At 55.9% G+C, this 26,699-nt stretch overlaps 1 protein-coding gene across 2 annotated transcripts in view; it reads right to left on the bottom strand.

The window, feature by feature from the left end:
* Positions 1-26,422, bottom strand: part of CRISPLD2 (cysteine rich secretory protein LCCL domain containing 2) — a 77,847-nt gene extending 51,425 nt beyond the window's left edge. The window contains exons 1-2 of one of the 2 annotated variants that reach the window (XM_073554869.1): positions 26,300-26,422; positions 13,189-13,452 (exon numbers count right to left, since the gene is read on the bottom strand). In XM_073554869.1, the coding sequence (XP_073410970.1) occupies positions 13,189-13,419 (231 nt within the window). In that variant the 5' untranslated portion in view covers positions 13,420-13,452; positions 26,300-26,422. Of the gene's footprint in view, positions 1-13,188; positions 13,453-25,055; positions 25,081-26,299 lie in introns of those variants that run through there. The other variant, XM_073554870.1, reaches the window with a different exon arrangement.
* Between the last annotated feature and the right edge of the window lie 277 nt (positions 26,423-26,699).

Genomic DNA, 26,699 nt, shown 5'->3' with positions numbered 1-26,699 from the left:
TAGAGATCAGCGGTGACATCACTGAGAATGCCTCCTATCCATCACTAGAGATCAGAGGTGACATCACTGAGAATTCCTCCTATCCATCACCAGAGATCAGAGGTGACATCACTGAGAATGTCTCCTATCCATCACCAGAGATCAGAGGTGACATCACTGAGAATGCCTCCTATCCATCTCCAGAGATCAGAGGTGACATCACTGAGAATGCCTCCTATCCATCACCAGAGATCAGAGGTGACATCACTGAGAATGCCTCCTATCCATCACTAGAGATCAGAGGTGACATCACTGAGAATGTCTCCTATCCATCACTAGAGATCAGAGGTGACATCACTGAGAATGCCTCCTATCCATCACTAGAGATCAGAGGTGACATCACTGAGAATGCCTCCTATCCATCACTAGAGATCAGAGGTGACATCACTGAGAATGTCTCCTATCCATCACTAGAGATCAGAGGTGACATCACTGAGAATGTCTCCTATCCATCACTAGAGATCAGAGGTGACATCACTGAGAATGTCTCCTATCCATCACCAGAGATCAGAGGTGACATCACTGAGAATGCTTCCTATCCATCACTAGAGATCAGCGGTGACATCACTGAGAATGTCTCCTATCCATCACTAGAGATCAGAGGTGACATCACTGAGAATGTCTCCTATCCATCACTAGAGATCAGAGGTGACATCACTGAGAATGCTTCCTATCCATCACTAGAGATCAGAGGTGACATCACTGAGAATGCTTCCTATCCATCACTAGAGATCAGAGGTGACATCACTGAGAATGTCTCCTATCCATCACTAGAGATCAGAGGTGACATCACTGAGAATGCTTCCTATCCATCACTAGAGATCAGAGGTGACATCACTGAGAATGCTTCCTATCCATCACTAGAGATCAGAGGTGACATCACTGAGAATGTCTCCTATCCATCACTAGAGATCAGAGGTGACATCACTGAGAATGCCTCCTATCCATCACTAGAGATCAGAGGTGACATCACTGAGAATGTCTCCTATCCATCACTAGAGATCAGAGGTGACATCACTGAGAATGTCTCCTATCCATCACTAGAGATCAGAGGTGACATCACTGAGAATGTCTCCTATCCATCACCAGAGATCAGAGGTGACATCACTGAGAATGCTTCCTATCCATCACTAGAGATCAGCGGTGACATCACTGAGAATGTCTCCTATCCATCACTAGAGATCAGAGGTGACATCACTGAGAATGCTTCCTATCCATCACTAGAGATCAGAGGTGACATCACTGAGAATGTCTCCTATCCATCACTAGAGATCAGAGGTGACATCACTGAGAATGCCTCCTATCCATCACTAGAGATCAGAGGTGACATCACTGAGAATGCCTCCTATCCATCACTAGAGATCAGAGGTGACATCACTGAGAATGCTTCCTATCCATCACTAGAGATCAGCGGTGACATCACTGAGAATGCCTCCTATCCATCACCAGAGATCAGCGGTGACATCACTGAGAATGTCTCCTATCCATCACTAGAGATCAGAGGTGACATCACTGAGAATGTCTCCTATCCATCACTAGAGATCAGAGGTGACATCACTGAGAATGCCTCCTATCCATCACCAGAGATCAGCGGTGACATCACTGAGAATGCCTCCTATCCATCACCAGAGATCAGCGGTGACATCACTGAGAATGTCTCCTATCCATCACTAGAGATCAGAGGTGACATCACTGAGAATGTCTCCTATCCATCACTAGAGATCAGCGGTGACATCACTGAGAATGCCTCCTATCCATCACCAGAGATCAGCGGTGACATCACTGAGAATGTCTCCTATCCATCACTAGAGATCAGAGGTGACATCACTGAGAATGTCTCCTATCCATCACTAGAGATCAGAGGTGACATCACTGAGAATGCCTCCTATCCATCACCAGAGATCAGAGGTGACATCACTGAGAATGCCTCCTATCCATCACTAGAGATCAGAGGTGACATCACTGAGAATGTCTCCTATCCATCACTAGAGATCAGAGGTGACATCACTGAGAATGTCTCCTATCCATCACTAGAGATCAGAGGTGACATCACTGAGAATGTCTCCTATCCATCACCAGAGATCAGAGGTGACATCACTGAGAATGTCTCCTATCCATCACTAGAGATCAGAGGTGACATCACTGAGAATGTCTCCTATCCATCACTAGAGATCAGAGGTGACATCACTGAGAATGCCTCCTATCCATCACTAGAGATCAGAGGTGACATCACTGAGAATGCCTCCTATCCATCACCAGAGATCAGCGGTGACATCACTGAGAATGTCTCCTATCCATCACCAGAGATAAGCGGTGACATTAGATTGCTCGGTATACATCCCCATTGCCTCTCATACATGTTGGAGGGTGGTGGTTGTAGTTGGTCCGGAGCGGGGGGATACAGTAGCTTAGTGACGTGGGCGCCTCTTCCCGGCAGCGTAGCCTCTGGATTTTCCATACACTCTGCGGCTCGGATCTATGGATTTTTTACATTGGGTTTTGGCTGTGATCCACGATGGAAAATCTCCAGGAGCTCGGAGGCCACGGAGGCGTCTGAGAGCTGAGGCTTCTGTCTATTTGATGGCAGCGTAGCCACAGCTGCTTCATCACATCTTGTGCCAGCACCGCCGAGCGCCCAGCTACAATAAGACACAACCCAGCTCTGGCCGCCGGCACCCCGAGGATAAAGTGACGTCACTTATAAAGGGATGATCTGAGCAGATGAGTGCAGTCAATGGGAAGCTTCCACTAACAGACAAGTGCAGTCTATGGGGTCCATCAGCAGAGACCACCGGCCTCCTGATGAGAGTGGTGGTGGATCCTGTGACCCCCAATCATGGCACTGCAAGTCAGGCCTACAATGCAAGACCGGATCACCCCACAGCAAATCAGATCAGGAGAGTGGCTGCAGGGTGATCCGGTCTTACAAAAAGTCTCAAGATCTGGTTACAGGATGGTCTCATTGGCTCTGGGGTGATCCAGTCTTATGACATTTCACATGATCTGATTCTTTATAATACTGGATCACCCAGCAGCTAATCAAATGGTGAGCCTATTAATAAGACTGGATTACCAGGCACATAACCCCCCATCCATATACTGATAGGAAATCACCCTGCAGCCAATCATGAGCACGAGCAGCAGATTTGGATCCAGTAGATTACTGCCGGTCCAGATGGGAGTGGACGTCTGTCTCGTGTGTTCCTGGTGGGCGCAGGACCCCTGAAATGCTCGGTGTCTGGTGCAGTCACCTCAGGTCACGTCGGAGCGGGCAGCGAGGTCTGGACTTTTCATGGCACTGCTCCCGCTGCAGCTGCCAGCTCTTCCCTGTACTTTTCCACAGCCCTAGAATGAGGCTCTTTCTTGCCCGGCTGCTGCCGCTGTGGGCAGAGGAGTCGCCTCCAGTAACCTCATCTATTCTTCTAGCCAGAATAACCCCTTCAGAGCCAGAACGGGGCCCCTGTCCACTGGTGGGGCCCATAGGAGCCCATACATGATATGACAGTCCTGCAGATCAGCAGCACCATGCTGGGCGGCACCGCTACTCATTGAGTTGCATGTCCAGTAGGTGGCGCTGCTGTTCACTGATCTCAGGTAGCGGAGGCGGCGGAGACCATGCAAGAGCGGTTAATCCGATCTGCGCAGCAGGAGGCGCGGGCACAGGGGGGTCACTCTTCCAGAAGTTTGTATTATTTCATTATTCCACCAGGTTGAGTCCATCATCCACATGACAGCACAGCGGAGTAATGAGGCACAGGATACCGACTGCGCCACCCCATCACGCTGCGCTCCTGATACACTCAGTACTGCCGGGACCCAAAGTACAAACTGCGCCACCCCAGCACGCTGCGCTCCTGATACACTCTGTACTGCCGGGACCCAGAGTACAGACTGCACCACCCCAGCACGCTGCGCTCCTGATACACTCTGTGCTGCCGGGACCCAGGGTACAGACTGCACCACCCCAGCACGCTGCGCTCCTGATACACTCTGTACTGCCGGGACCCAGGGTACAGACTGCACCACCCCAGCACGCTGCGCTCCTGATACACTCTGTGCTGCCGGGACCCAGGGTACAGACTGCGCCACCCCAGCACGCTACGCTCCTGATACACTCTGTACTGCCGGGACCCAGAGTACAGACTGCACCACCCCAGCACGCTACGCTCCTGATACACTCTGTACTGCCAGGACCCAGGGTACAGACTGCGCCACCCCAGCACGCTACGCTCCTGATACACGCAGTACTGCCAGGACCCAGGGTACAGACTGCACCACCCCAGCACGCTACGCTCCTGATACACGCAGTACTGCCAGGACCCAGGGTACAGACTGCACCACCCCAGCACGCTGTGCTCCTGATACACTCTGTACTGCCGGGACCCAGGGTACAGACTGCACCACCCCAGCACGCTACGCTCCTGATACACTCAGTACTGCCGGGACCCAGGGTACAGACTGCACCACCCCAGCACGCTGCGCTCCTGATACACTCAGTACTGCCGGGACCCAGAGTACAGACTGCGCCACCCCAGCACACTGCGCTCCTGATACACTCAGTACTGCCGGGACCCAGAGTACAGACTGCACCACCCCAGCACGCTGCGCTCCTGATACACTCTGTACTGCCGGGACCCAGGGTACAGACTGCACCACCCCAGCACGCTGCGCTCCTGATACACTCTGTACTGCCAGGACCCAGGGTACAGACTGCGCCACCCCAGCACGCTGCGCTCCTGATACACTCAGTACTGCCGGGACCCAAAGTACAAACTGCGCCACCCCAGCACGCTACGCTCCTGATACACTCAGTACTGCCGGGACCTAGGGTACAGACTGCACCACCCCAGCACGCTGCGCTCCTGATACACTCTGTGCTGCCGGGACCCAGGGTACAGACTGCACCACCCCAGCACGCTGCACTCCTGATACACTCTGTACTGCCGGGACCCAAAGTACAAACTGCACCACCCCAGCACGCTACGCTCCTGATACACTCTGTGCTGCCGGGACCCAGGGTACAGACTGCACCACCCCAGCACGCTACGCTCCTGATACACTCTGTACTGCCGGGACCCAGAGTACAGACTGCGCCACCCCAGCACGCTGCACTCCTGATACACTCTGTGCTGCCGGGACCCAGAGTACAGACTGCTCCACCCCAGCACGCTGCACTCCTGATACACTCTGTGCTGCCGGGACCCAGAGTACAGACTGCACCACCCCAGCACGCTGCACTCCTGATACACTCAGTACTGCCGGGACCCAGAGTACAGACTGCACCACCCCAGCACGCTACGCTCCTGATACACTCTGTACTGCCGGGACCCAGAGTACAGACTGCACCACCCCAGCACGCTGCGCTCCTGATACACTCTGTACTGCCGGGACCCAGAGTACAGACTGCACCACCCCAGCACGCTGCGCTCCTGATAAACTCAGTACTGCCGGGACCCAGGGTACAGACTGCACCACCCCAGCACGCTGCGCTCCTGATACACTCTGTACTGCCGGGACCCAGGGTACAAACTGCGCCACCCCAGCACGCTACGCTCCTGATACACTCAGTACTGCCGGGACCCAGAGTACAGACTGCACCACCCCAGCACGCTACGCTCCTGATACACTCTGTACTGCCGGGACCCAGAGTTCAGACTGCACCACCCCAGCACGCTGCGCTCCTGATACACTCTGTGCTGCCGGGACCCAGGGTACAGACTGCGCCACCCCAGCACACTGCGCTCCTGATACACTCTGTACTGCCGGGACCCAAAGTACAAACTGCGCCACCCCAGCACGCTGTGCTCCTGATACACTCTGTACTGCCGGGACCCAGAGTACAGACTGCGCCACCCCAGCACGCTGCGCTCCTGATACACTCTGTACTGCCGGGACCCAGGGTACAGACTGCGCCACCCCAGCAAGCTACGCTCCTGATACACTCTGTACTGCCGGGACCCAGAGTACAGACTGCGCCACCCCAGCACGCTACGCTCCTGATACACTCTGTACAGCCAGGACCCAGGGTACAGACTGCACCACCCCAGCACGCTGCGCTCCTGATACACTCTGTACTGCCGGGACCCAGAGTACAGACTGCACCACCCCAGCACGCTGCGCTCCTGATACACTCTGTACTGCCGGGACCCAAAGTACAAACTGCGCCACCCCAGCACGCTACGCTCCTGATACACTCTGTACTGCCGGGACCCAGGGTACAGACTGCACCACCCCAGCACACTACGCTCCTGATACACTCTGTACTGCCGGGACCCAGAGTACAGACTGCACCACCCCAGCACACTGCGCTCCTGATACACTCTGTACTGCCGGGACCCAGAGTACAGACTGCGCCACCCCAGCACGCTACGCTCCTGATACACTCTGTACTGCCGGGACCCAGGGTACAGACTGCACCACCCCAGCACACTACGCTCCTGATACACTCTGTACTGCCGGGACCCAGAGTACAGACTGCACCACCCCAGCACACTGCGCTCCTGATACACTCTGTACTGCCGGGACCCAAAGTACAAACTGCGCCACCCCAGCACGCTACGCTCCTGATACACTCTGTACTGCCGGGACCCAGGGTACAGACTGCACCACCCCAGCACACTACGCTCCTGATACACTCTGTGCTGCCGGGACCCAGGGTACAGACTGCACCACCCCAGCACGCTGCACTCCTGATACACTCTGTGCTGCCGGGACCCAAGGTACAGACTGCACCACCCCAGCACGCTACGCTCCTGATACACTCTGTACTGCCGGGACCCAGAGTACAGACTGCACCACCCCAGCACGCTGCGCTCCTGATACACTCTGTACTGCCGGGACCCAGGGTACAAACTGCGCCACCCCAGCACGCTACGCTCCTGATACACTCAGTACTGCCGGGACCCAGAGTACAGACTGCACCACCCCAGCACGCTACGCTCCTGATACACTCTGTACTGCCGGGACCCAGAGTACAGACTGCACCACCCCAGCACGCTGCGCTCCTGATACACTCAGTACTGCCGGGACCCAGGGTACAGACTGCACCACCCCAGCACGCTGCGCTCCTGATACACTCTGTACTGCCGGGACCCAGGGTACAAACTGCGCCACCCCAGCACGCTACGCTCCTGATACACTCAGTACTGCCGGGACCCAGAGTACAGACTGCACCACCCCAGCACGCTACGCTCCTGATACACTCTGTACTGCCGGGACCCATAGTACAGACTGCACCACCCCAGCACACTGCGCTCCTGATACACTCTGTACTGCCGGGACCCAGAGTACAGACTGCGCCACCCCAGCACGCTGTGCTCCTGATACACTCTGTACTGCCGGGACCCAGAGTACAGACTGCGCCACCCCAGCACGCTACGCTCCTGATACACTCTGTACTGCCGGGACCCAGGGTACAGACTGCGCCATCCCAGCACGCTGCGCTCCTGATACACTCTGTACTGCCAGGACCCAGGGTACAGACTGCGCCACCCCAGCACGCTGCGCTCCTGATACACTCTGTGCTGCCGGGACCCAGGGTACAGACTGCGCCACCCCAGCACGCTGCGCTCCTGATACACTCTGTACTGCCGGGACCCAGGGTACAGACTGCGCCACCCCAGCAAGCTACGCTCCTGATACACTCTGTACTGCCGGGACCCAGAGTACAGACTGCGCCACCCCAGCACGCTGCGCTCCTGATACACTCTGTACTGCCGGGACCCAGGGTACAGACTGCGCCACCCCAGCACGCTGCGCTCCTGATACACTCTGTACTGCCAGGACCCAGGGTACAGACTGCGCCACCCCAGCACGCTGCGCTCCTGATACACTCTGTACTGCCAGGACCCAGGGTACAGACTGCGCCACCCCAGCACGCTGCGCTCCTGATACACTCTGTGCTGCCGGGACCCAGGGTACAGACTGCGCCACCCCAGCACGCTGCGCTCCTGATACACTCTGTACTGCCGGGACCCAGAGTACAGACTGCGCCACCCCAGCACGCTGCGCTCCTGATACACTCTGTACTGCCGGGACCCAGGGTACAGACTGCGCCACCCCAGCAAGCTACGCTCCTGATACACTCTGTACTGCCGGGACCCAGAGTACAGACTGCGCCACCCCAGCACGCTGCGCTCCTGATACACTCTGTACTGCCGGGACCCAGGGTACAGACTGCGCCACCCCAGCACGCTGCGCTCCTGATACACTCAGTACTGCCGGGACCCAGAGTACAGACTGCGCCACCCCAGCACGCTGCGCTCCTGATACACTCTGTACTGCCGGGACCCAGGGTACAGACTGCGCCACCCCAGCACGCTGCGCTCCTGATACACTCTGTACTTCCGGGACCCAGGGTACAGACTGCGCCACCCCAGCACGCTGCGCTCCTGATACACTCAGTACTGCCGGGACCCAAAGTACAAACTGCGCCACCCCAGCACGCTACGCTCCTGATACACTCTGTACTGCCGGGACCCAGAGTACAGACTGCACCACCCCAGCACGCTGCGCTCCTGATACACTCTGTACTGCCGGGACCCAGAGTACAGACTGCGCCACCCCAGCACGCTGCGCTCCTGATACACTCTGTACTGCCGGGACCCAGGGTACAGACTGCGCCATCCCAGCACGCTGCGCTCCTGATACACTCTGTGCTGCCGGGACCCAGGGTACAGACTGCGCCACCCCAGCACGCTGCGCTCCTGATACACTCTGTACTGCCGGGACCCAGGGTACAGACTGCGCCACCCCAGCACGCTGCGCTCCTGATACACTCTGTGCTGCCGGGACCCAGGGTACAGACTGCGCCACCCAAGCACGCTGCGCTCCTGATACACTCTGTACTGCCGGGAACCAGGGTACGGACTGCGCCACCCCAGCACGCTGCGCTCCTGATACACTCTGTACTGCCGGGAACCCGGGTACGGACTGCGCCACCCCAGCACACTGCGCTCCTGATACACGCAGTACAGCCAGGACCCAGGGTACAGACTGCACCACCCCAGCACGCTGTGCTCCTGATACACTCTGTACTGCCGGGACCCAGGGTACAGACTGCACCACCCCAGCACGCTGCGCTCCTGATACACGCAGTACTGCCAGGACCCAGGGTACAGACTGCGCCACCCCAGCACGCTGCGCTCCTGATACACGCAGTACAGCCAGGACCCAGGGTACAGACTGCACCACCCCAGCACGCTGTGCTCCTGATACACTCTGTACTGCCGGGACCCAGGGTACAGACTGCACCACCCCAGCACGCTGGGCTCCTGATACACTCAGTACTGCCAGGACCCAGGGTACAGACTGCACCACCCCAGCACGCTGCGCTCCTGATACACTCTGTACTGCCAGGACCCAGGGTACAGACTGCACCACCTCAGCACGCTGCGCTCCTGATACACTCAGTACTGCCGGGACCCAGGGTACAGACTGCGCCACCCCAGCACGCTGCGCTCCAGATACACTCAGTACTGCCAGGACCCAGGGTACAGACTGCGCCATCCCAGCACGCTGCGCTCCAGATACACTCAGTACTGCCAGGACCCAGAGTACAGACTGCACCACCCCAGCACGCTGTGCTCCTGATACACTCTGTACTGCCGGGACCCAGGGTACAGACTGCACCACCCCAGCACGCTGCGCTCCTGATACACGCAGTACTGCCAGGACCCAGGGTACAGACTGCGCCACCCCAGCACGCTGCGCTCCTGATACACGCAGTACAGCCAGGACCCAGGGTACAGACTGCACCACCCCAGCACGCTGTGCTCCTGATACACTCTGTACTGCCGGGACCCAGGGTACAGACTGCACCACCCCAGCACGCTGGGCTCCTGATACACTCAGTACTGCCAGGACCCAGGGTACAGACTGCACCACCCCAGCACGCTGCGCTCCTGATACACTCTGTACTGCCAGGACCCAGGGTACAGACTGCACCACCTCAGCACGCTGCGCTCCTGATACACTCAGTACTGCCGGGACCCAGGGTACAGACTGCGCCACCCCAGCACGCTGCGCTCCAGATACACTCAGTACTGCCAGGACCCAGGGTACAGACTGCGCCATCCCAGCACGCTGCGCTCCAGATACACTCAGTACTGCCAGGACCCAGAGTACAGACTGCGCCACCCCAGCACGCTGCGCTCCTGATACACTCTGTACTGCCAGGACCCAGGGTACAGACTGCACCACCCCAGCACGCTGCGCTCCAGATACACTCAGTACTGCCAGGACCCAGGGTACAGACTGCGCCACCCCAGCACGCTGCGCTCCAGATACACTCAGTACTGCCAGGACCCAGGGTACAGACTGCACCACACCAGCATGCTGCGCTCCAGATGCACTCAGTACTGCCAGGACCCAGGGTACAGACTGCGCCACCCCAGCACGCTGCGCTCCTGATACACTCTGTACTGCCGGGACCCAGGGTACAGACTGCACCACCCCAGCACGCTGCGCTCCTGATACACTCTGTACTGCCGGGACCCAGGGTACAGACTGCGCCACCCCAGCACGCTGCGCTCCTGACACACTCTGTACTGCCGGGACCCAGGGTACAGACTGCACCACCCCAGCACGCTGCGCTCCTGATACACTCTGTACTGCCGGGACCCAGGGTACAGACTGCGCCACCCCAGCACGCTGCGCTCCTGATACACGCAGTACTGCCAGGACCCAGGGTACAGACTGCACCACCCAAGCACACTGCGCTCCTGATACACTCTGTACTGCCGGGACCCAGGGTACAGACTGCGCCACCCCAGCACGCTGCGCTCCTGATACACTCTGTACTGCCAGGACCCAGGGTACAGACTGCGCCACCCCAGCACGCTGTGCTCCTGATACACGCAGTACTGCCAGGACCCAGGGTACAGACTGCCCCACCCCAGCACACTGCGCTCCTGATACACTCTGTACTGCCGGGACCCAGAGTACAGACTGCACCACCCCAGCACGCTGCGCTCCTGATACACTCTGTACTGCCAGGACCCAGGGTACAGACTGCGCCACCCCAGCACGCTGCGCTCCTGATACACTCTGTACTGCCGGGACCCAGGGTACAGACTGCACCACCCCAGCACGCTGCGCTCCAGATACACTCAGTACTGCCAGGACCCAGGGTACAGACTGCGCCACCCCAGCACGCTGCGCTCCAGATACACTCAGTACTGCCAGGACCCAGGGTACAGACTGCGCCACCCCAGCACGCTGCGCTCCAGATACACTCAGTACTGCCGGGACCCAGGGTACAGACTGCGCCACCCCAGCACGCTGCGCTCCTGATACACTCAGTACTGCCGGGACCCAGGGTACAGACTGCGCCACCTCAGCACACTGCGCTCCTGATACACTCTGTGCTGCCGGGACCCGGGGTACAGATTGCGCCACCCCAGCACGCTGCACTCCTGATACACTCAGTACTGCCGGGACCCAGGGTACAGACTGCACCACCCCAGCACGCTGCGCTCCTGATACACTCTGTACTGCCGGGACCCAGGGTACAGACTGCACCACCCCAGCACGCTGCGCTCCTGATACACTCTGTGCTGCCGGGACCCAGGGTACAGACTGCACCACCCCAGCACGCTGCGCTCCTGATACACTCTGTACTGCCAGGACCCAGGGTACAGACTGCGCCACCCCAGCACGCTGCGCTCCAGATACACTCAGTACTGCCAGGACCCAGGGTACAGACTGCACCACCCCAGCACGCTGCGCTCCTGATACACTCTGTACTGCCGGGACCCAGGGTACAGACTGCACCACCCCAGCACGCTGCGCTCCTGATACACTCAGTACTGCCAGGACCCAGGGTACAGACTGCACCACCCCAGCACGCTGCGCTCCTGATACACTCTGTGCTGCCGGGACCCAGGGTACAGACTGCACCACCCCAGCACGCTGCGCTCCTGATACACTCTGTACTGCCAGGACCCAGGGTACAGACTGCACCACCCCAGCACGCTGCGCTCCTGATACACTCTGTACTGCCGGGACCCAGGGTACAGACTGCACCACCCCAGCACGCTGCGCTCCTGATACACTCTGTACTGCCAGGACCCAGGGTACAGACTGCACCACCCCAGCATGCTGCGCTCCTGATACACTCTGTACTGCCGGGACCCAGGGTACAGACTGCACCACCCCAGCACACTGCGCTCCTGATACACTCTGTACTGCCGGGACCCAGGGTACAGACTGCGCCACCCCAGCACGCTGCGCTCCTGATACACTCTGTACTGCCAGGACCCAGGGTCCAGACTGCGCCACCCCAGCACGCTGCGCTCCTGATACACTCAGTACTGCCAGGACCCAGGGTACAGACTGCACCACCCCAGCACGCTGCGCTCCTGATACACTCTGTGCTGCCGGGACCCAGGGTCCAGACTGCGCCACCCCAGCACGCTGCGCTCCTGATACACTCAGTACTGCCGGGACCCAGGGTACAGACTGCGCCACCCCAGCACGCTGCGCTCCTGATACACTCTGTACTGCCAGGACCCAGGGTACAGACTGCGCCACCCCAGCACGCTGCGCTCCTGATACACTCTGTACTGCCAGGACCCAGGGTACAGACTGCACCACCCCAGCACGCTGCGCTCCTGATACACTCTGTGCTGCCGGGACCCAGGGTCCAGACTGCGCCACCCCAGCACGCTGCGCTCCTGATACACTCTGTACTGCCAGGACCCAGGGTACAGACTGCACCACCCCAGCACGCTGCGCTCCTGATACACTCTGTGCTGCCGGGACCCAGGGTCCAGACTGCGCCACCCCAGCACGCTGCGCTCCTGATACACTCAGTACTGCCGGGACCCAGGGTACAGACTGCACCACCCCAGCACGCTGCGCTCCTGATACACTCTGTACTGCCAGGACCTCGATCATACTGCGCCACACACCAGAGCCTCCACGCGGATCGGTGGTCCTGCCCTACCATGGCCTCTCAGCTCTACCCCACCAATATAGCCGTAATTACAGGGTGACTTGATTCTGCGGATATCCTGAGTGAAGTGCAGCTATGGATGATGGTGGTTATCACCTTGCAGCTTTGCCATTCTGTTCCCACGTGGGTGCCACCCATCTTTCCCAGGGGCAGATCTACTATATACACTATAATGCATGGTGGAGCGCACTCACCATGTACTCCATGTTGGAGGATGATGGGTGTACTTGTCCTCGTAGCTTGTTGTGGAGCTGCACAATTTCCTCCCGGTCGGACCTGGATATGGCGCGTCGGCTTCTCGAATGTCCGGTGCTGCCCGTGTATTTGCCCAGGAAGTTCTCCAGGAAGGTGTCATTAGCCAGGAACATGCAGTGACACTGGTCCACCAGCAGGAGGGCGCTGAGCAGCAGAAGCCACAGACTCATGATGAGGAGCCGGAGAGCTGGAAATGGTTACGTCTAAGAGAAAACACAAGAGGCCATGGAGACTGAGACAAGACTACTCAGCCCACCATCCTACCCCGACACAGGACTACTCAGCCCACCATCCTACCCCGACACAGGACTACTCAGCCCACCATCCTACCCCGACACATGACTACTCAGCCCACCATCCTACCCCGACACAGGACTACTCAGCCCACCATCCTACCCCGACACAGGACTACTCAGCCCACCATCCTACCCCGACACAGGACTACTCAGCCCACCATCCTACCCCGACACATGACTACTCAGCCCACCATCCTACCCCGACACAGGACTACTCAGCCCACCATCCTACCCCGACACAGGACTACTCAGCCCACCATCCTACCCCGACACAGGACTACTCAGCCCACCATCCTACCCCGACACAGGACTACTCAGCCCACCATCCTACCCCGACACAGGACTACTCAGCCCACCATCCTACCCCGACACAGGACTACTCAGCCCACCATCCTACCCCGACACAGGACTACTCAGCCCACCATCCTAAACCGACACAGGACTACTCAGCCCACCATCCTACCCCGACACAGGACTACTCAGCCCACCATCCTACCCCGACACAGGACTACTCAGCCCACCATCCTATCCCGACACAGGACTACTCAGCCCACCATCCTAAACCGACACAGGACTACTCAGCCCACCATCCTACCCCGACACAGGACTACTCAGCCCACCATCCTACCCCGACACAGGACTACTCAGCCCACCATCCTACCCCGACACAGGACTACTCGGCCCACCATCCTACCCCGACACAGGACTACTCGGCCCACCATCCTACCCCGACACAGGACTACTCGGCCCACCATCCTACCCCGACACAGGACTACTCGGCCCACCATCCTACCCCGACACACGACTACTCGGCCCACCATCCTACCCCGACACAGGACTACTCGGCCCACCATCCTACCCCGACACAGGACTACTCGGCCCACCATCCTACCCCGACACAGGACTACTCGGCCCACCATCCTACCCCGACACACGACTACTCGGCCCACCATCCTACCCCGACACAGGACTACTCGGCCCACCATCCTACCCCGACACAGGACTACTCGGCCCACCATCCTACCCCGACACAGGACTACTCGGCCCACCATCTTACCCCGACACAGGACTACTCGGCCCATCATCCTACCCAGACACAGGACTACTCGGCCCATCATCCTACCCAGACACAGGACTACTCGGCCCATCATCCTACCCAGACACAGGACTACTCGGCCCATCATCCTACCCAGACACAGGACTACTCGGCCCATCATCCTACCCAGACACAGGACTACTCGGCCCATCATCCTACCCAGACACAGGACTACTCAGCCCACCATCTTACCCCGACACAGGACTACTCGGCCCATCATCCTACCCAGACACAGGACTACTCGGCCCATCATCCTACCCAGACACAGGACTACTCGGCCCACCATCCTACCCAGACACAGGACTACTCGGCCCATCATCCTACCCAGACACAGGACTACTCGGCCCACCATCCTACCCCGACACACGACTACTCGGCCCACCATCCTACCCCGACACAGGACTACTCGGCCCACCATCCTACCCCGACACAGGACTACTCGGCCCACCATCCTACCCCGACACAGGACTACTCGGCCCACCATCTTACCCCGACACAGGACTACTCGGCCCATCATCCTACCCAGACACAGGACTACTCGGCCCATCATCCTACCCAGACACAGGACTACTCGGCCCATCATCCTACCCAGACACAGGACTACTCGGCCCATCATCCTACCCAGACACAGGACTACTCGGCCCATCATCCTACCCAGACACAGGACTACTCAGCCCACCATCTTACCCCGACACAGGACTACTCGGCCCATCATCCTACCCAGACACAGGACTACTCGGCCCATCATCCTACCCAGACACAGGACTACTCGGCCCACCATCCTACCCAGACACAGGACTACTTGGCCCATCATCCTACCCAGACACAGGACTACTCAGCCCACCATCCTACCCCGACACAGGACTACTCAGCCCACCATCCTACCCCGACACATGACTACTCAGCCCATCATCCTACCCCGACACAGGACTACTCATCCCACCATCCTACCCCGACACAGGACTACTCAGCCCATCATCCTACCCCGACACATGACTACTCAGCCCATCATCCTACCCCGACACAGGACTACTCATCCCACCATCCTACCCCGACACAGGACTACTCAGCCCACCATCCTACCCCGACACAGGACTACTCAGCCCACCATCCTACCCCGACACAGGACTACTCAGCCCACCATCTTAACCCGACACAGGACTACTCGGCCCATTATCCTACCCCGACACAGGACTACTCAGCCCATCATCCTACCCCGACACAGGACTACTCGGCCCACCATCTTACCCCGACACAGGACTACTCAGCCCATTATCCTACCCCGACACAGGACTACTCAGCCCACCATCCTACCCCGACACAGGACTACTCAGCCCACCATCCTACCCCGACACAGGACTACTCAGCCCACCATCTTACCCCGACACAGGACTACTCGGCCCATTATCCTACCCCGACACAGGACTACTCAGCCCATCATCCTACCCCGACACAGGACTACTCGGCCCACCATCCTACCCCGACACAGGACTACTCAGCCCACCATCTTACCCCGACACAGGACTACTCGGCCCATTATCCTACCCCGACACAGGACTACTCAGCCCATCATCCTACCCCGACACAGGACTACTCGGCCCACCATCCTACCCCGACACAGGACTACTCAGCCCACCATCTTACCCCGACACAGGACTACTCGGCCCATTATCCTACCCCGACACAGGACTACTCAGCCCATCATCCTACCCCGACACAGGACTACTCGGCCCACCATCTTACCCCGACACAGGACTACTCAGCCCATTATCCTACCCCGACACAGGACTACTCAGCCCACCATCCTACCCCGACACAGGACTACTCGGCCCATTATCCTACCCCGACACAGGACTACTCGGCCCATTATCCTACCCCGACACAGGACTACTCGGCCCATTATCCTACCCCGACACAGGACTACTCGGCCCACCATCTTACCCCGACACAGGACTACTCAGCCCACCATCCTACCCCGACACAGGACTACTCAGCCCATCATCCTACCCCGACACAGGACTACTCGGCCCATTATCCTACCCCGACACAGGACTACTCAGCCCATCATCCTACCCCGACACAGGACTACTCGGCCCACCATCTTACCCCGACACAGGACTACTCGGCCCATCATCCTACCCCAGTGATGTAGTGGGTCGTGGCCCTTTCTATCTACTCCTATCATCTAATGCACAGGACAACTGACACATAACACTCCTCCACTCACCCACTGATGAACAGTGAGTGTATGCCCTATTATACAGACATAAGAGGTTCTGCAGCAGCTGACTGGCATCGTGGGGTCTGTTGTCAGTGATCACAGCGCTGTCGTCACGGTGATATCGGCCGTCAATGGTCTCAATCATCAGAACTGTCCCCAGCCAATCACAACACAGCTTTCACAGTGTCCAGGAGGGTTATTATCTGTGAGCTGCACTCTGATTGGTTGCTATTGACAACATGGCAGATGATTCAGTCATCATAATGTGTAATGACTGCACCCCCCTCAGAATAGGGGCTGGGGGGCTCCGCACCGGTCTGCGGGGGGCTCCGCACCGATCTGGTCTGCGGGGGGGGGCTCCGCACCGATCTGGTCTGCGGGGGGGCTCCGCACCGATCTGGTCTGCGGGGGGCTCCGCACCGATCTGGTCCGCGAGGGGGGGGCTCCGCACCGATCTGGTCTGCGGGGGGCTCCGCACCGATCTGGTCCGCGGGGGGGGGCTCCGCACCGATCTGGTCCGCGGGGGGGGGGGCTCCGCACCGATCTGGTCTGTGGGGGGGCTCCGCACCGATCTGGTCTGCGGGGGGCTCCGCACCGATCTGGTCCGCGGGGGGGGGATTCCGCACCGATCTGGTATGCGGGGGGGCTGGCTCCGCACCGATCTGGTCTGCGGGGGGGGCTCCGCACCGATCTGGGCTGCGGGGGGCTCCGCACCGATCTGGTCTGCGGGGGGCTCCGCACCGATCTGGTCTGCGGGGGGGGCTCCGCACCAATCTGGTCTGCGGGGGGCTCCGCACCGATCTGGTCTCTCCGCACCGATCTGGTTTGTGGGGGGGGCTCCGCACCGATCTGGTCTGCGGGGGGCTCCGCACCGATCTGGTCCGCGGGGTCTGCGGGGGGGGCTCCGCACCGATCTGGTCTGCGGGGGGCTCCGCACCGATCTGGTCTGCGGGGGGGCTCCGCACCGATCTGGTCTGCGGGGGGGCTCCGCACCGATCTGGTCTGCGGGGGGGCTCCGCACCGATCTGGTCTGCGGGGGGGCTCCGCACCGATCCGGTCTGCGGGGGGCGCTGTGCCGTTCACCCATCCTCACATTCTGAGCTGCACATTTGGCCTCATAAATATGCGATTTTCCCATAAGACTAAAGCCGGAAATGTACAAAAGAGAAAAGTGGAACATTCCAGAACGTCCGAGCATTAACCCTGAGGGTGCACGGCCGAGACACGGACCCTCACCTGCTGTACGGGCTGAGATACACAGCTCAGTATCACACAGAATAGGATTAGATGCACGGCTCAGCAGACAGTATCACACAGGATATGATTAGACACACAGCTCAGCAATCAGTATCACACAGAATAGGATTAGATGCACGGCTCAGCAGTCAGTATCACACAGGATAGGATTAGATACACGGCTCAGCAGTCAGTATCACACAGGATAGGATTAGACACACAGCTCAGCAATCAGTATCACACAGAATAGGATTAGATACACGGCTCAGCAGACAGTATCACACAGGATAGGATTAGCTACACGGCTCAGCAGTCAGTATCACACAGGAGAGGATTAGATACACAGCTCAGCAGTCAGTATCACACAGGAGAGGATTAGATACACGGCTCAGCAGTCAGTATCACACAGAATAGGATTAGATGCACGGCTCAGCAGACAGTATCACACAGGATAGGATTAGATACACAGCTCAGCAGTCAGTATCACACAGGATAGGATTAGATACACGGCTCAGCAGACAGTATCACACAGGAGAGGATTAGATACACAGCTCAGCAGTCAGTATCACACAGGAGAGGATTAGATACACGGCTCAGCAGTCAGTATCTCACAGGAGAGGATTAGATACACGGCTCAGCAGTCAGTATCACACAGGAGAGGATTAGATACACGGCTCAGCAGTCAGTATCACACAGGAGAGGATTAGATATCCGGCTCAGCAGTCAGTATCTCACAGGATAGGATTAGATACACGGCTCAGCAGTCAGTATCACACAGGACAGGATTAGATACACGGCTCAGCAGTCAGTATCACACAGGAGAGGATTAGATACACGGCTCAGCAGTCAGTATCACACAGGAGAGGATTAGATACACGGCTCAGCAGTCAGTATCACACAGGAGAGGATTAGATACACGGCTCAGCAGTCAGTATCACACTGGATAGGATTAGACACACGGCTCAGCAGACAGTATCACACAGGAGAGGATTAGATACATGGCTCAGCAATCAGTATCACACAGAATAGGATTAGATACACGGCTCAGCAGACAGTATCACACAGAATAGGATTAGATACACGGCTCAGCAGACAGTATCACACAGGATAGGATTAGATACACGGCTCAGCAGACAGTATCACACAGAATAGGATTAGATACACGGCTCAGCAGTCAGTATCACACAGGATAGGATTAGACACACAGCTCAGCAATCAGTATCACACAGAATAGGATTAGATACACGGCTCAGCAGACAGTATCACACAGGATAGGATTAGATACACGGCTCAGCAGTCAGTATCACACAGGATAGAATTAGACACACAGCTCAGCAATCAGTATCACACAGAATAGGATTAGATACACGGCTCAGCAGTCAGTATCACACAGGAGAGGATTAGACACAGGGCTCAGCAGTCAGTATCACACAGGAGAGGATTAGGTACACGGCTCAGCAGTCAGTATCACACAGGAGAGGATTAGAAACATGGCTCAGCAGACAGTATCACACAGGATAGGATTAGATACATGGCTCAGCAGACAGTATCACACAGGAGAGGATTAGATACACGGCTCAGCAGTCAGTATCACACAGGAGAGGATTAGATACACGGCTCAGCAGTCAGTATCACACAGGATAGGATTAGGTACACGGCTCAGCAGTCAGTATCACACAGGAGAGGATTAGGTACACGGCTCAGCAGTCAGTATCACACAGGATAGGATTAGATACATGGCTCAGCAGACAGTATCACACAGGATAGGATTAGATACATGGCTCAGCAGACAGTATCATACAGGAGAGGATTAGATACACGGCTCAGCAGTCAGTATCACACAGGAGAGGATTAGATACACGGCTCAGCAGTCAGTATCACACAGGATAGGATTAGACACACAGCTCAGCAATCAGTATCACACAGAATAGGATTAGATACACGGCTCAGCAGACAGTATCACACAGGAGAGGATTAGATACACGGCTCAGCAGTCAGTATCACACAGGAGAGGATTAGATACACGGCTCAGCAGTCAGTATCACACAGGAGAGGATTAGATACACGGCTCAGCAGTCAGTATCACACAGGAGAGGATTAGATACACGGCTCAGCAGACAGTATCACACAGGAGAGGATTAGATACACAGCTCAGCAGTCAGTATCACACAGGATAGGATTAGATACACGGCTCAGCAGTTAGTATCACAGGATAGGATTAGATAGAAGGCTCAGCAGACAGTATCACACAGGAGAGGAGTAGATACACGGCTCAGCAGACAGTATCACACAGGATAGGATTAGATACACGGCTCAGCAGTCAGTATCACACAGGAGAGGATTAGATACATGGCTCAGCAGTCAGTATCACACAGGAGAGGATTAGATACACAGCTCAGCAGTCAGTATCACACAGGAGAGGATTAGATATACGGCTCAGCAGACAGTATCACACAGGAGAGGAGTACATACACGGCTCAGCAGTCAGTATCACACAGGAGAGGATTAGATACACGGCTCAGCAGACAGTATCACACAGGAGAGGAGTACATACACGGCTCAGCAGTCAGTATCACACAGGATAGGATTAGATACACGGCTCAGCAGACAGTATCACACAGGAGAGGATTAGATACACAGCTCAGCAGTCAGTATCACACAGCATAGGATTAGATATATGGCTCAGCAGACAGTATCACACAGGAGAGGATTAGATACACGGCTCAGCAGTCAGTATCACACAGGATAGGATTAGATACACAGCTCAGCAGTCAGTATCACACAGCATAGGATTAGATATATGGCTCAGCAGACAGTATCACACAGGAGAGGATTAGATACACGGCTCAGCAGTCAGTATCACACAGGAGAGGATTAGATACACGGCTCAGCAGACAGTATCACACAGGATGGGATTAGATACACGGCTCAGCAGTCAGTATCACACAGGAGAGGATTAGATACACGGCTCCGCAGTCAGTATCACACAGGAGAGGACTAGATACACGGTTTAGCAGTCAGTATCACACAGGAGAGGATTAGATACACGGTTTAGCAGTCAGTATCACACAGGAGAGGATTAGATACACGGTTTAGCAGTCAGTATCACACAGGAGAGGATTAGATACACGGCTCAGCAGTCAGTATCACACAGGATAGGATTAGATACACGGCTCCGCAGTCAGTATCACACAGGAGAGGACTAGATACACGGTTTAGCAGTCAGTATCACACAGGAGAGGATTAGATACACGGTTTAGCAGTCAGTATCACACAGGAGAGGATTAGATACACAGCTCAGCAGTCAGTATCACACAGGAGAGGATTAGATACACGGTTTAGCTTGCTTCTTAAGGCTGCAGTTAGTCCCATGACTGGCAGTGATGCATTCTGGGAGATGTAGTACCAGTTGATGTTGGCAGAATGGTGATTGCAGCTCTGGATGTGACTGGGGACGGGGTGTATATATACAGGAGCTTCTCCCAAAATTAGAATATCATCAAAAAGTGAATTTATTTCAGTTCTCCAATACAGACAGTGCCTCTCCCCTATTCTATAGAGCCATTACACAGAGAGTGATCTATGTCACAGGATTATTTCTGGTAATGTTGGTGATTATGGCTTACAGCCAATGACAACCCAAAAGTCATTATCTCAGTAGATTAGAATACTTTATAACACCAGCCTGAAAAATGATTGTAAAATCTGAAATGTTGTCCTACTGAAATGTCTGATCAGTAAATGCCCTCAGTACTTGGTCGGGCTCCTTCTGCATCAATTACTGCATCAATGCGGCGTGGCATGGAGGCGATCAGTCTGTGGCACTGCTGAGGGGTTATGGAAGCCCAGGTCGCTTTGATAGCAGCCTTCAGCTCGTCTGCATTGTTGGGTCTGGTGTCTCTCTTCTTCCTCCTGACAATACTCCATAGATTCTCTATGGGGTTAAGGTCAGGCGAGTTTGCTGCCAATCAGGCCCAGTGATACTGTTGTGTGTACACCAGGTATTGGTACTTTTGGCAGTGTGGACAGGGGCCAAGTCCTGCTGGAGAACGACATTTCCATCTCCATAAAGTTTGTCGGCAGAGGGAAGCATGAAGAGCTCTAACATGTCCTGGTAGACGGCTGCGCAGACTTTGGTCTTGATAAAACACAGTGGACCTACACCAGCAGATGACATGGCTCCCCAAACCATCACTGATGGTGGAGACCTCACACTAGACCTCCAGCAGCTTGGATTGTGGCCTCCTCTCTTCCTCCAGACTCTGGGACCACTGACCACAGTCCGGTTGTTCTTCTCCTTGGCCCAGGTAAGACGCTTCTGGCGTTGTCTATTGGTCATGAGTGGCTGACACAAGGAATGTGACACTTGTAGCCCATGTCCTGGAGACGTCTGTGTGTGGTGTGAAGCAATGACTCCAGCAGCAGTCCGCTCCTTGTGAATCTCCCCCACATTAGGCCTCTTTCACACTTCAGTTTTTTACAATCAGTCACAATCCGCCAGGTTTTGAAAAAAACGGATCCGCAATTTTCTTTTGAGGATCCGTTTTTTTCCCCATTGACTTCCATTAATGGCGGATTGTGACGGATTGCCGTCCGTTGCATCCGTTTTTTTTGAGGATTCGCCAAAAGTTGCTGTCCGTCACCATCCTCAAACATTTCAAAACGGAGCTTGAAACTTTTTTTCTCTGGCGGATCCTCCAGACACTCATTTAACCCGAAATTCTTTCTAGGTGCCGGACGAAAAAAGATTCTCTCTCTCTCTCTCTCCTTCCCGGCCAGCGGTTCCTTTAAATTTCCTCATTTTCAGGATCCGCCTGAAAACAGATCCTGTGGCATCCGTTCACATCAGTTGAGAACGGATCCGCTTGTCTGACTTGTTGGCGGATTTGAACTGATGCAAAAAACTGAAGTGTGAAAGAGGACTTACTGAACGGCCTTTCCTTAACAATCCTTTCCAGGCTGCGGTTATCCCAGTTGCTTGCGCACCTTTTTCTACCACACTTTTTCCTTCCACTCAACTTTTACTGTGTGAACAGCCGGCTTCTTTAGCAATGACCTTCTGTGGCTTCCCCTCCTTGTGGAGTGTGTCAGTGACTGCCTTCTGGACATCCGTCAGATCAGCAGTCTTCCCCATGATTGTGGAGAGTGTCAGTGACTGCCTTCTGGACATCCGTCAGGTCAGCAGTCTTCCCCATGATTGTGGAGTGTATCAGTGACTGCCTTCTGGGCATCCGTCAGGTCAGCAGTCTTCCCCATGATTGTGGAGTGTGTCAGTGAGTGCCTTCTGGACATCTGTCAGGTCAACAGTCTTCCCCATGATTGTGGAGTGTGTCAGTGAGTGCCTTCTGGACATCCGTCAGGTCAGCAGTCTTCCCCATGATTGTGGAGTGTGTCAGTGAGTGCCTTCTGGACATCTGTCAGGTCAACAGTCTTCCCCATGATTGTGGAGTGTGTCAGTGAGTGCCTTCTGGACATCCGTCAGGTCAGCAGTCTTCCCCATGATTGTGGAGTGTGTCAGTGAGTGCCTTCTGGACATCTGTCAGGTCAGCAGTCTTCCCCATGATTGTGGAGTGTGTCAGTGAGTGCCTTCTGGACATCCGTCAGGTCAGCAGTCTTCCCCATGATTGTGGAGCTACTGAAACAGACTAAGGGAGATTTATAAACTCTTAGGAGCCTTTACAGGGGTTTATTGTTAATTATTCTAAGTTCCTGAGATAATGACTTCTGGGTTCTCATTGGCTGTAAGTCATAATCATCACCATCACCAGAAATAAACCCGTGACATAGATCCCTCTGTGTGTAATGACTCTATAGAATAGAGGAGAGTCACTGTCTGTATTGGAGAACTGAAATAAATTCACTTTCTGATGATATTCTCATTTTGGGAGAAGCCCCTGTCTATATGTACGTGGTCACGTTACATGTAGGAGCAGCGGCTCTGCACATGATCGTCTCTGCGGCCCTGAGCATAACTACAACCCTCATCATTCACACGTTACCCTATCAGGACTACAACCCTCATCATCACCAGCTGCTGCAGATCTGATGGATTATGACCTCAGCCGATTCAGCCTCATGGAATATTCTCCATCACTCCGTGAATCACAGAAACCAGAATACTCGCCAAATCCTTGTCCTCCGGACACCCCCGACTCTCTGCCTCAGACCCCTGACCACAGCAGGGAGGTGGTCGGTCCAGGACGTCAGTACTACATGGGGAGGGGCCCATGCCGCCCCCTAGAGTCTGAGGTTATAGGTACAGGAGTATGGACTTCTCATATCCCCGATATCCCATCATTGCCACCGATCACTCCCATTGTCTGATCCCCGCACAGCGCCCTCTGCAGGTGATTCACACAAACTCTGCCAGAAAAGCCTCCATCACCAGAGCTGCAGAACAGTCATTCATCACTATGTACCACAAGTCCCAGCAACACTGGGAAATATCTGAGCGGCCAGGGACCTGTAGGCATCAGAACCCCAAAAGTCCATGTAATAGAGACAACCCCCCGAGACCTGGGACCACTACTCCTCGTATGCTCATCAACCAGTCATGTTATATAGAGGATGGGGGTCCTACCTGTTATATAGAGGGTGGGGGTCCTACCTGTCATATAGAGGATGGGGGGTCCTACCTGTTATATAGAGGATGGGGGTCCTACCTGTTATATAGAGGATGGGGGTCCTACCTGTCATATAGAGGATGGGGGTCCTACCTGTTATATAGAGGATGGGGGTCCTACCTGTTATATAGAGGGTGGGGGTCCTACCTGTTATATAGATGGGGGTCCTACCTGTTATATAGAGGATGGGGGTCCTACTTGTTATATAGAGGGTGGGGGTCCTACCTGTTATATAGAGGGTGGGGGTCCTACCTATTATATAGAGGGTGGGGGTCCTATCTGTTATATAGAGGGTGGGGGTCCTACCTGTTATATAGAGGGTGGGGGGTCCTACCTGTTACATAGAGGGTGGGGGTCCTACCTTTTATATAGAGGGTGGGGGTCCTACCTGTTATACAGAGGGTGGGGGTCCTACCTGTTATATAGAGGGTGGGGGTCCTACCTGTTACATAGAGGGTGGGGGTCCTACCTATTATATAGAGGGTGGGGGTCCTACCTGTCATATAGAGGGTGGGGGTCCTACCTGTTATATAGAGGGTGGGGGTCCTACCTGTTATACAAAGGGTGGGGGTCCTACCTGTTATATAGAGGGTGGGGGTCCTACCTGTTATACAGAGGGTGGGGGTCCTACCTGTTATATAGAGGGTGGGGGTCCTACCTGTTACATAGAGGGTGGGGGTCCTATCTGTTATATAGAGGGTGGGGGTCCTACCTGTCATATAGAGGGTGGGGGTCCTACCTGTTATACAGAGGGTGGGGGTCCTACCTGTTATATAGAGGGTGGGGGGTCCTACCTGTTACATAGAGGGTGGGGGTCCTACCTGTTACATAGAGGGTGGGGGTCCTACCTGTTACATAGAGGGTGGGGGTCCTACCTGTTACATAGAGGGTGGGGGTCCTATCTGTTACATAGAGGGTGGGGGTCCTACCTGTTACATAGAGGGTGGGGGTCCTATCTGTTACATAGAGGGTGGGGGTCCTATCTGTTACATAGAGGGTGGGGGTCCTACCTGTTATACAGAGGGTGGGAGTCCTACCTGTTACATAGAGGGTGGGGGTCCTACCTGTTACATAGAGGGTGGGGGTCCTACCTGTTACATAGAGGGTGGGGGTCCTACCTGTTACATAGAGGGTGGGGGGTCCTACCTATTATATAGAGGGTGGGGGTCCTACCTGTTACATAGAGGGTGGGGGTCCTACCTGTTACATAGAGGATGGGGGTCCTACCTGTTACATAGATGGTGGGGGTCCTACCTGTTACATAGAGGGTGGGGGTCCTACCTGTTACATAGAGGGTGGGGGTCCTACCTGTTACATAGAGGGTGGGGGTCCTACCTGTTACATAGAGGGTGGGGGTCCTACCTGTTACATAGAGGGTGGGGGTCCTACCTGTTACATAGATGGTGGGGGTCCTACCTGTTACATAGAGGGTGGGGGTCCTACCTGTTACATAGAGGGTGGGGGTCCTACCTGTTACATAGAGGGTGGGGGTCCTACCTGTTACATAGAGGGTGGGGGTCCTACCTGTTACATAGAGGGTGGGGGTCCTACCTGTTACATAGAGGGTGGGGGTCCTACCTGTTACATAGAGGGTGGTGGTCCTTCCTGTTAGAGGCTGGTGGGCTCCGCTGCCTCCTGTGATCTGACTCCAGGGCTCTGGGTTCCTCCTATTTATACTGCGGGGACGGACAATCTTTTCCTGGAAGTCGATTTTCTTGGCAAGTTTTCCTTCACTGACGAAATGAAGACATCAGTGTGATGAAGGCTCCAGGAGACGATAGCAGCGAGGTCAGCGCAGCAGCAGCTCCGATAGGTCCGAGCCGGGGGACACGACAACCCTCCCACCGGCACAGCTGCACCTACTGCAAGAAGAAAGCAAGGAGCAGCGGGAGACGGAACTGCGGCCCGGGGCCCGAACAAGAAACTGGGGGCCCCACTGTCCTATCAACAAGAGTGACTCACAGTGATGTCAACGCAC

This window comes from Dendrobates tinctorius, unplaced genomic scaffold, assembly GCF_039654945.1.
Source record: "Dendrobates tinctorius isolate UK_male_01 unplaced genomic scaffold, ASM3965494v1 ptg000214l, whole genome shotgun sequence".
NCBI lineage: Eukaryota > Metazoa > Chordata > Amphibia > Anura > Dendrobatidae > Dendrobates > Dendrobates tinctorius.
Note: the sequence above shows the minus strand (reverse complement) of the source record. Positions and strands in the feature narration are given on the sequence as shown.